The sequence below is a fragment of the Mesoplodon densirostris genome, chromosome 12 (genome assembly GCF_025265405.1).
Source record: "Mesoplodon densirostris isolate mMesDen1 chromosome 12, mMesDen1 primary haplotype, whole genome shotgun sequence".
NCBI lineage: Eukaryota > Metazoa > Chordata > Mammalia > Artiodactyla > Ziphiidae > Mesoplodon > Mesoplodon densirostris.
Window position 1 is genome coordinate 31,803,325 of NC_082672.1, and position 12,423 is coordinate 31,815,747.

Consider the following 12,423-nt stretch of genomic DNA (forward strand, 5'->3'; position numbering starts at 1 on the left):
TATATATATATATATATACACACATACACACACACACACACATAAAACTCCCTTGAGAGTCTTGCTAAAATGTACATTCTGATTCAGTGTAAGCCCAAGCTCAGGGGGGCCTGAGATTCTGGATCTCCAATGAGCTTGCAAGTGATGCAGATGCTGATCCTGGGACCACACTCTGAGCAGGAAGGGACCTTCCTTGCAGAGAAGAACTTGGGGTTTGCAGTCACATAGACAGAGCTTCTGTGACACTGGACAATTTACCTAACTTTTCAGAGTCCTCTTTATCTCTAAAGTGGGGAAGAAAACACCCACTTTATAATATTTATTATTATTACTTTAAATAGTGGTTCCATTGAGGTTATCTGGAGCAGTAGGAAACCCACACATTTACTCTGATCTTCAGGATGGATTTGATTTTTATTGGGAAGTTTAGACTTTTGCACTTTAAATCTTTTTTGGTTGGTAATTTACTTATGCATTTATTTCTGTGATATGATGTTATTTTGAGGATCAGAGAATGGAAAGCCTTCCCTGTCCCCTGGCTCTAAGAAACAATTCTTACCTGAGGCAGCTGGTGTTTATTTAGCTTTACAGCCACCCTTGGGACTTGGCATCAAATGCACCTTGACATTAGTTTTAGCTTGATGGAGTCCCGATAGTGGGCTCCAATTCCATTCCGATATCCTAGCCCCACACATGTGCTTTAATTCTCACAGCAGGGCTTGGTCCTTGCATTCTGAGCTCCTGTTCTGATTGCTTGCCTTTGGGAGACTCCTCTTAGCACTGGAATCTCACCTGGTTGAGAGTCTCCTGGGATCTGAAATCCTGCTGCTGAACTCAGGTGGGCATCTGATCCACTAAAAAGACCTTCCCAATGCTGACTGTCTGTCAGGCAGCCTCCAAGCATCCTCTCATCAAAGGGTTCTTCACTACTACCCAAAAGAATACCTCCCACTTTAAATGCTAGGCTTCCTGCTGAGCAGACTCCAAGCACCTACCCTAGTGGGTGTGTCAGATGTCAGATCTCAGTCCCTGCCCCCGCCAGCTATTTCTGCTCTGAAATAACTGAGTATGACCCTCTGATTCTTAAGCTGTAAGAAAGATGGTTTATGAGGGAAATCAAAGAGAGCCCCAGGATTCCACTGTTTTGAACGATTACAGACAGTTAGCTCACCGTGGATTAACAATTGCCAAATAGTGCTTTCCAGCTTACAAAACATATTCACATACTTAATATTACAATGTACCTCTCATTTCCAGATAAGGTTCAGAGAAACCACATATTCTCTTAGTAAATATCTGAGCTAGAACACAAACCTGGTTGTTAGCTACTCTGGTTATAGATGAGTTTGCCCCTTTACATTCTTATGGATACATGAAGTTATTACTTACACTTTGTAGCCCCGGGCATGAACATCCTAGAGTATCTGTGGTCAATGGACTAGTAAAGCCACAAACAGAAAACTTTGACACTTCCTCTGCATGAGATGGTTCATAAAAAGGCACCTTCAGAAGATAGTTTAAACTACCATGGGTACCATTGTTTGGTGCTGGATGAATGTGTAGAAGATCTGTTTAAAAATTAAATTCAAAGTAGTTTTAAATTAGAAGGCAACAACATCTATGCAGAAGATGGGGGAAAACAAACACTTAGTGTTCACTTCCTTTAATAAATTCTGCTGCATACACCATTCAGTTGAGCAGCTTCCCCCTCCCTTCCCAATTTCCATACCTAGTCTTTCTAGAAAATAGGAACAGTTGCTGTAAATGAGCCACAGGAATGTTTATGAACTGTTTCTGTTCCTCCAGAGAAAAGTATCTTTGCTTAAATGATCACTTTGTGCCTTAAGCATATTATGGTTTTCTAGCATAAAAAAGCTACACTTTTAGTAAAAACAAGTTTAAAGAACTTAAATAATTTACAATCTTACTTGTAGTATATTTATTTAATTATAGGAAAATACTCTAAGTACAGATACTTTTAAAGTATTAAACTAGTGAATTTTGCTTAAAATTTAGAGAACTTATTATAGTTTTTCCTATAAAAACAGAACATACAAATATTGCACAAACATAGCCTTGTAAGTGGCTCCTGCTGAGGACTACCAAAGAGATCTCTCCTAGAACTGCAACACTAACTAGTTCTTTTTAAACCTTTCCTGGAAAGGGCCAGTAGCCCTGACCATAAACTCAGCCTTGGGAACAAAGAATTTAAGTTAATGCTACAACACATTATTCTTAAATGGATACTCTTTGGTCTCTAAGTTACATTCAATTACCACAGGCCAGTGGCAAGATTAAGAGTGACAACTGTGAGTGTACTTATGTTCCCAAATTCCTATAGCTAAAGGTGAAATTGCAACTCAATTCATTGCCCTGCCTAGCTAAATTATGTGTGGTCTGAGGTAAGCACATAGGCAGGAAGGTAGGTTAGATTCCCCCAAACTCTAATTCTTTACAGTTTTTTAACATTGAGTGTAATGTGTCGATCCAAATAGGACTTTTTTACCATCCTTTTATTCCAGAAGCTTTCTCTCTGTAATTACAAGAAAATACTTCTGTTTTTTGCTGTGTTACCCCTGCTCTGAAAAGTTGGAAGTGTAATTTTATTTATCTAAGTTCTATTAAATTAAATTTTCATGTAGTAACTAACAGAAAAATTGGTCTCCCAGGGTCTAATGTTTATCGTTACTAAAATAAAACAAAATGAAAAGAACTCACATTGACCGCTAAATAATTCTGAATAGTAAATAATTCTACCTCATCTTTTCTATCTTCCATCTCCTTAGGACAGAGCATCTACTTCTGGGATTCAATTTATCACCAGCTTCAAAATTCATATTTTTAAAACTCGATTCATATATGATTGTTGCAGTTATATAGGTATACTTACCGCACATTAGGTTATAGATTTCAATATTGTCAAATGGTTCAACTTCAGTCTGCTGTTTAAAACTGGGTCCATGTGCCAGAAAGATAGCCTAGGCAGTAATAGTCCACCTATTACTAGATGCCATGTAATCTCAAAAACAGATGTTGGAAGAGACACAATTTTCTTTTTCTAACAGCTCTTCTATTTGTATCTTAAGCCTCTTTAAGAATTCCTTTCCAGATTTTTTTTTAACAGTATGATTTTTATTATTATTTTATTTTATTTTATTTATTTATTTATTTATTTATTTTGCGGTATGTGGGCCTCTCACTGTTGTGGCCTCTCCCATTGCAGAGCACAGGCTCTGGACGCGCAGGCTCAAAGGCCATGGCTCACGGGCCCAGCTGCTCCGCAGCATGTGGGATCTTCCCTGACTGGGGCACGAGCCTGTGTCCCCTGCGTCGGCAGGTGGACTCTCAACCACTGCGCCACCAGGGAAGCCCTGATTTTTTTTATTATTGAAGTACATTTGCTGTACAATATTATAGGTTACAGGTGTGCAATATAGTGATTCACAATTTTTAAATGCTCCATTTATAGTTATCATAAAATATTGGCTGCTTTCCAGATTCGAAAATGATTTTTGCAACATTTCCACCTGAGATGTTGTACCAAGTCCAATCAAGTATAATCCATACTGTGTTTACTTCTAAATCCACCTGTTTCCATAGCACCTCCTATGTCAACAGACTAGGAGAATACAAGCAACACTGGACAACCGATGCCCACACAATTCTACAACATCTGGACAACAGAAATTAGAAATTCATCATACAACATCGTATATTCTTTTTATACACCTTTCTTATCATTGTTCACATATGTTACTACTACATGACAAAAAATGTTGACGTTTCTAAGCATTAAATATTTTTGCACAACTTATACTTGCCCACTGATTTCTCAAAGACATCTCCCATTTACTTTTGGGATGAAGAGACCTAAATATTTTTATTTATGTTTAAATAATTAAAGGTAACTTAATTATATTATTTATAACAGATCTAATTTGTTTTAGATTCTAAATATCTAGAAGAACAGTATCAAACACAGATAGGCAACTCTTTTCAGGCAACAGGAATATAAATATACACATATATATTTTCCCAAGATGATCAGCAAAGAATTGGAGGCATAGGTTTTTCTTGCAGTAATTAACTCAATTATCAAATAGTACCCTAATGAATAGAGAAGGATGCTGTCTCCAGAAACTTCTCAAGTATTTACAAAGAGATATAATTCTTCATGACAATGTTAAGAGGCAGTATATTCATATAGAGCCTAACACATTTTTCTTTCTTTGGAAAGGGGCATGTGTGTGTGTGTGTGTGTGTGTGTGTGTGTGTGTGTATGACAAATGGAACTAGATAAGACAATCAGGTTGCAAAATCATGAAGCTTTACCGAGGGGGGAATATTGGCTACACTTTACTCATGGGCTCCTTCAAATAGGTTCCTCCCTGGGCTCCAAGGACAGCACACTCTCCTGGTTTTCTTCTTCCCTCGCTGGCTCTACTCCCAGGTCTCTTTGCTAGTAACTCTCTGCCTCCCAATCTCTTCAAGGGAAAGTGCTTAAGGCTCAGTACTTGCTCTTCTTCTCCACCTACGCTCAATCCCTGAGAATGTTATCTAGTCACATATCTTCGAAATAATTTATATACCCAAAACTCAATTTTTTTATTCCTTTAGGTAGACTCTCTAATTGCCTATATGTAACATCTCCACTTGCATGTCTAATAAATATCTTGAATTTAACTTATCAAACTAACTCTCCCTCTTTCCTCTCCAATCAGCTGCAGCCATGGTCTAATATCCTAACAGCCTAACAAAAGTTCTCTCACCTCCAACATATCAGACACGTTCCCACCTTAGGCCCTTGACACTGGCTGTTTCTTCTGCCTTGGACACCTGTCCCCTGAATACTTGAAAGGTTAATTCTTGCACCTTCTTCAAGTCTCTGCTCAGCCGTCATCTCAATGAATTTTACCATCTCCATCTTATTTAAAGTTGCACTCTGCCCCCATGTCACCCCAAAACACCCCCAATTTCCACCTACTCTGCTTTACTTTTTATTTCCCATAGCACTTATCTCCTAACGTACCAACCATACATTGCTTTGTTATGTCAATTGTCTATATCCACCTGTTAGAATGAAAACTTCATGAGGGCAGGGGTCTTTATCTGTGTTGTTCACAAAGGTATTCAAGAGTCCTGAACATTGTCCATCACAAAGTAGGTGCTCAATAAATATTTGTTTAAAAAAAAAAAAGAAGTAAGTTACCTCCATGCTCTTAAACTCATTGTTATAACCATGTGTGCCTCCTCCACAGGATGAAGATGGTTTAGTCCTATAAAGAAGTAATATTATTACACTCTGATGATTCTATTGATATGAGACCTTATTGCAAACTGAACTTTAATGGATTTTGATGTAGCCTCTCCTTTTATATAAGTAAAATTTTCTGTCAACAACAGCATAAATACATTTATTTTCATGCTCAAATGCAGAGCCACAGAGGAACAAAGAATGGTAGGAGAGAAGGAAGGAGAATTCCAGCATCTATAAATAGAATTCAAAAGTATTTGACTTTTAAACATTAAGAGAAGGATATACAAAGGCACTGATTTTTTAAAAATTTGTCTTTCGGCTTACCTGTACATTTACACATCCATGTCTATGTGATTAAGAGTAGTTTGATTAACATATTATGTTAAGCGTTTCAGTGCTTTAAAAGTAAATCTTTGGAACTGGGAAAAAATATCAATTCCTGTTTTAGGTCAGAGATATCTAGGGAAATAATATGAAAATATGAATAGAGAATACTCAGGGCAAGTTAATTATAATACTTGGGAAGTAAAAGCCAGTATATTCTGTAAAGTCAGAGTTTATTTTTAACTTTTGGGATTTTCTTCCATAGGTTGTTGTTCTATTACTTGAAAGACTTTTCAAATTTAATTCATTTGTATTTTGCCTACTTTTTCACATTTTAGTCTTTGAATTCAGCAGTATTAGCAATTTTATATGTAGTTAGTGTTTATACTTGAAAACAAAATAGTGATAAAGGAACCTAGATTTTTTTAAAAGCAATAGTGTTATACAGGTTCAAATTGGGCCCCTAAAGGGAAAAAGACTAATATTTCCAAATGTTGGCCTTAAAAAATTTCTCTCATTTGTTTCCCCAATCCCCAGCTCCCAACCCCTGGGCAAATACACACACACACACATACACACACATGCACAGTTTTTGTTTTTTACATTGTAACCTTAATTGAGAGCAGGACTTTAGTGTCTTAAAAAATCAACTTTTAAAAAATTCATAACTGCTTCTCACTCAGCTTAAATAAAAAAATAAAAATAAATAACAAAATAAAAAATAAATCACAAAACTCACAAGGCCACACTCAACTCTACCCAATAGAGGGAAGAAAGGAGAAACTAAGTACCACCTAGAATAGGGAAAGCAAGAGTAGTCCTTTTAATAGGGGGTTTAAGTTCAGTTACTCTAAGGTACCAGTTCATGTCATCTTAGCTAATGGCAATAAAATTGTTGGTATGAGGTAAAACTTGTTCTAAAAAATATTTTTATACTTATTCCATAGATATTTGGTTCTCCAAGATTACTGGAGCTATTTGATTGAGGATAATTAAGTTTTAAATTCTGTGTGGAGAGCTAGAGTATTCATTAATGAAAGAAAGGAAAGGTCTTTTGAACTAAGCCATTGGTAAAATTCTCTAAAATTGATCCTTTATCTTCCTGTTTTCAGATAAATCTAGTTTTTGTTGGTTTGTTTTTATATTTCCAACCCCTAACCCATCTTCATCAGAAAACTTTAGTATTACAAAACCATATTTGGAAGCAAAAGATAAAAATATTGTTAGAAAAACCTCTATTTTTTATTGCTTTCCAAGTAAAAACTTTAGAAGTCTGCTCTTCTAACTGTTCACATTCAAGCTTTCCAACCATTAATTTGGCTCTGGAAATTACATATGGAAAAATGGAAGCTGGCACTTGGAAAAGATGAGTTGATTTTATCTTTCATAATTTAGCTCAACTTCCAAGTAATATCTAAAATCTTCTGGAACAAATCTCTTTTATCTTCTCCATGTCTAATTAATAAAGTCAAAATTAAGGCTCCGTTTCTCTGCCACAGCTGGGACATGACACACATGGGCAATGAGCAAGATTCTCTCCTGATACCCAGTTAGTTGCCAAGTCCTATCTTTCTCTGTCGTACCTGTCACATTTCCCTCGCTTTCCTCTACTGCCACCATTCTAAGCTAGATCTGACCTGAATTGGTTATCCTGACTCTGAACTCCAAAATCTTCCCAGATAACTCGTACACAGACATACACCCCTAATTGTATTTAACCCTATATGTCCCTGCTGAAAATGGAAACATATTTTAATGAGTACAAATGGAAGACAGAATATAATGAACTGGTTCTATCCTGGAAAATCTGAGTCATAAGTTCACCATACTTTCCCAAAGGTGTGCTGACTAGTTTTACCATCCCCTAAAGCTCCACAGCCTCCCTTGGGGCTGTCATCACGCTGAAGACTGGGCCACAACACATCTTTCTAACTGGCCTCCCTGCCACTTGCTTGACCATCCTCCTCCATATGGCAGCTGGAGTGAGCTCTCAGAAATGCAAATCCCAATATATTCACCTCCAGCCACCTTGTAGCTCCCAGTGGTCTCCTACTCTTTTCACAAAGTCACACTCCTTAGTCCTGACAGATAAGGTCCTTCATGCAGGAGGACCTGAATGAAGGCAGCTTCATTCACTAGATGCTCTAGCAAAACGGAAGTACTTGCAATTCATGGAATCTAGTCCCTTTGCCTGGAAACCTGACCCTCTGTTTCTACCTTTCCTTGCCCCAGAGCTGCTACTGACTTCAAATAAAAAAGAAAAGGGATTTCCCTGGTAGCGCAGTGGTTAAGAATCCGCCTGCTAATGCAGGAGACACGGGTTCGAGCCCTGGTCCGGGAAGATCCCACATGCCGTGGAGCAACTAAACCTGTGCCACAACTACTGAGCCTGCACTCTAGAGTCCGTGAGCCACAGCTACTGAGCCTGTGTGCCACAGCTACTGAGCCTGTGCTCTAGAGCCCGCGAGCCACAACTACTGAGCCTGTGTGCCACAACTACTGAAGCCCGTGTGCCTAGAGCCCATGCTCTGCAACAAGAGAAGCCACTGCAATGAGAAGCCCGCGCACTGCAATGAAGAGTAGCCCCCGCTCGCCACAACTAGAGAAAGTCCACGCGCAACAACGAAGACCCAATGCAAACAAAAATAAATATTAAAAAATAATTAAAAAAACCAAAGGTGCTCCACTGCTCTGAGCAAAGCATTCAGAGAAAGAAGCACCTCTGAGAAGACACAGCCTGGCAGTGCTCAAGGCGTGGCAAGCAGAGGGGTGCCTTCCAGTAAGGAAAAGGGGTCCTTCTCCTCTGCAGACACAGTCTGTCCAGGCTTGGTGAGCTGAACAAGGGTTAGATTCCCGCTCCCACTCGTCTCCTTGGTTGAGTGCCTCTGTACAATGCACAGACTAGACAACTGCACAGGGATACCCACTTATGTGACAGCACTTAGCCTAACCCATCCTGAGCCTTCAAAACCCAGAGCAGGAATCACACCTACGAGGAAGTGTTCTCTGACATTCTCTGGCATCCGCACCTGGGGTGTGAAATCACTCTTTTTGTTTCCTTGTGCCTTGTACTTGATCCCAGTGCAACAGTTTTTACACCTGATTATAACTGTTGTCATCCCCCCTCCCTGGGTGAAGATCCTTCGGGTGGGGACTGTGTCTATCTCCATTTCTTAGAAACGTGCCTGGACAAACCGATGATTTGTCAGTTTCCAGTCATAACATAAAAAGCTATTATTCATGTTATCTAAAAGGGTACTTTAACATTACTTCAACTAGTTTCAAATAATTGGGTTTCCCCAAATTAGTAAAATCTAACACATTTTATAAAGGGCAAAATAAGGAGGAAAAGGAGGAAAATAGATTACACTAAATGATGAAATTTGCTATAATTTTGAAAAGGGAATCTAGTTATCAAATATTGAACATTATAACTAAAGTTGACATATTTTAACTTAGAAAATAGGTAGCCTGAGACTCATGTGTTAAGCACTGGAGATAAAATACACCCAGGACTTAATCAGATGAGACTTCCTGTTGCTCTGATTGGGGCTGTAGTCAGCATTTCCTCTGATGTAAGTTAGTTTACGTTGTATATGAATAGCAAGAGAATAGTGAAACCAGGTTCATCTTGTGTTACAGATGAGACAAATGAAGACCTGAGATATTTATCTGTGCAAGTTCTTACAACAAACTAGGTGTGGAGCCAGGACTTGAACTCTGGGGCTGCTGCTCTATTTACATCTGACTGCTAGCTAGTAAATGTACAAAGCTCACAATTTGAGTCTGAGTATTAATGTGTGAAACCCAGAGGTATCCTGGTGGCTGGGCTCTCCTTCTATAACCCATAGTCCATGTTGTTGAACTGATGGACACCTTCTCATTTTGTACCATTGGTCTCCTAACTCCTTTGATCTCATACCCTCAACAGTAAATATTTGGAGAACTCACTCACATTTATATATTACATACACACACTACTAAAAATCTTATATATTTAATGTTAGTAAAGCTTAATTTATCTCACGTAATTTAATCTTGTTTTAGAGAATGCTGTCCTGACCCACAGGACAGCCTACTAAGCCAAAGGGCTATGAAACTCGAATTCCAAGAAGAAAGGCTAGTGTCATCTAGTGGCCACGTGTTAAACTGCACGCTCCCTGGCCTAGCGGTGCCCTGCTTGGCTTTCCCGTTATCTCAGTGAAGAGACTCTACCAAATCTCCATTTCCTCATCCTGCACACATTTATTATGTTAGAGCCCAACTTCCTCTCTTCCTTTGTCTCCTCTTCCTTTATTAAACATATCTTCTATTTATATCCACTTATGCATATGGAAAAAATACTGGAATAAAATACAAAAATAGGGAATGTGAGTTTAACTACCAGATAGTGTGTATTTATTTGTTTACTGGCTTATTATCAGGCTTCTCCATTTGACAAGGAGGGCAGGAGTAATTCCTGTATCCCAAATGCCTAGAACAGGGTTTGGTACACACATAGCAAGCATCAATAACATTTTGTTGAGTCAATTAATTAATTGGTTATTTGGGGATAGAATGATTCAGAATGATTTATATTTTCTCAAAATGGCCTTATATTTTGCAAATGATCGATATGAATCACAACTATAACTAGAAAAAAAGAAATGTTACAACAAATTGGTTCGCTTGGCCTTACAGCCATAAGCATGCTCTTTCAGATGACAAAGATGACAAAGATCCTAAAGAGCTATCTAATCAATTACTCATTACCAGCCTGTGAGACAACTGATGCCATCTTTATATCCTGTCTGCCACTTAAAGGAGACCACAGTGGTCTCAGTGGTTAAGAATGTGCTGGTACTGATAATCTCTCGACAGTCAGCCTTCTTCCTCATTCTCGTCTACATTGTAAAGATTAGTAGGCTAAGACGGGCAACCTCGTAACAGTCATTTCAAATACAGAAGTGCTAGGTAGCATATAAAAGGTCAAGAAATTGTCATACTCAGGAAAATTCATGTGATCATAATAGCAGGGTAAGGCCAAGGAAATTTATAATGAAAGATAGCTGTTAAAAGTATTATGAGATAAATTAATAGGCACACAGACCTCACAGCCAGCCACTGTCGATCCACCAAAAGATGAGCTTTGTCAATTCTGACATTTTTGGCATAGTGTAGGCGTTTTGGCAAATCAGGAGTCAAATAGGGTGTGAAATGCTGATCAGGTTTTCGGCACTGAAAAAGAGGTAAATTATTTCCTCAGGACACCTATAAGATATGCAAACTAATTCAACAATTTCATCTCCTAAGATGATTTGTTAAACACTTTTTAAAAGTAAGAGGATTTAAGCCTGGCTAATAAAATAGGAACATTAAACTTATTATGTGTAGTCACATTCTTTAGTTATATTGTTTTTAATTGTTGCAACAATATTTAAGTTCTAATTTAACATATGATGTAAATTATATTGTTTGATGTCTGAAGTTTTATTCCTGTGTATATATGTTAAACCACCATAAATCTCCCCTCCTTTTTCGACAGAGAATAAATATAAGTTTGTATTTAGAGTGGCAGTTACAAATTTGGAGTCTAAATTATACATGAAAAGTCTTATATAGACAATAAATATGAGTAAAAATTTTTTTAAATTAGCTAAATTTCACCAAAAATCCCTTCACAACTGAATCAATTTACCCCTTAAATAACCTACATTTGCTTAATTTTTAAATCAATAGTTTTTTAAATCTAGTCCAGTTCTCCCACTTGTGAAAAATTCATGTGTTTCTTCACAAACTGGAATGAAATTTTATTTCTTAATAATAACTGCTGTTAACTAGATGGCGTATTTAAAAACTTGGTAAAGGTGCAAATCATACTGGTATCTATACATGTAAAAAAAGTGAGAAAATGAGAAATAGAACTACAAAGAAATTTTCTCCCTCGACTTCTTTGAGAAACAACAGAAAAAAAAATACAGGTAAGGATAAGGGGAAATGAATTGTTTTCTACTTGCTCAGTTTCTTATTTATTTTAAGCCTCAACAATCTCATAAATATTTCAAGTCTGTGTCACTATTATCTCATGTTCAATTTACATATGAAAAAGAAGAGCCACTACAAAATTGATTTTAAAAATTTTAAAGAAATATAGAAAGTAGGAGAGTGAAGAGAATTATAGAATGAAAAAGGGAAGAGAAACTTATTTATTGCACAGATATTTCTGCCAGATATTTTTTTTTCTTGCATACTTTTCCAGTCTCCTTATTTTTCTACTTTTTCATTTATCATTACTTCTTTCTTAAGCCGCTATTTTTTGTAACCTCCAGGCAAGCACATTGTGGCAGCTGCTGAGGATGCAGCTTCCTCAAAGATCCAAGGGACTAGGATGTGCCCTTAAGGACCACCAATCATTTGATGAGGTGCACTTTGCTGACTGGATGTACAGCCCGAGTAAATCCATAGAAAACTGGGGGTACACTGCCAACCTCTGAAGAAGTATGGGGTTATTCTTTGCATCTGAGAATTTGAGATGAAGACACTAGAGTTGAGATAAAATTTTGGTCCTTTTATCTAAGAACAAAGTTGATGCTGCTGTCTGTCATGCAGCCAGAATGTGTGGAACTTGCCACTTCATGTTTGGTTATGTTTGTCCAATATAAGCTCAATATAGGCCCACAAATCAGCATTCCTGGAAATATTGTACTACCACTTGGAACTCTTCCCTGGGAATAATGGACTACTTCATAAAATGATAGTCCATTTCCTCAGGGCTCTTCAGCTCCAGGCCTGGTCCTATCTGTGATGCCATGTAATGGATTTCCAAAGCCTGCGGTATCCAATCCCTTTGCGCCACTAGGATT

The 12,423-nt window shown here is 37.7% G+C and overlaps 1 protein-coding gene across 1 annotated transcript in view; it reads right to left on the bottom strand.

The window, feature by feature from the left end:
* The window catches only part of ENPP3 (ectonucleotide pyrophosphatase/phosphodiesterase 3), an 87,090-nt gene that overhangs the window by 21,244 nt on the left and 53,423 nt on the right, over positions 1–12,423 (bottom strand). Inside the window, exons 16-19 of the mRNA XM_060114722.1 lie at positions 10,671–10,798; positions 5,210–5,276; positions 2,891–2,978; positions 1,390–1,568 (exon numbers count right to left, since the gene is read on the bottom strand). Coding sequence (XP_059970705.1) covers positions 1,390–1,568; positions 2,891–2,978; positions 5,210–5,276; positions 10,671–10,798 — 462 coding nt within the window. The remainder of the gene's footprint in view (positions 1–1,389; positions 1,569–2,890; positions 2,979–5,209; positions 5,277–10,670; positions 10,799–12,423) is intronic.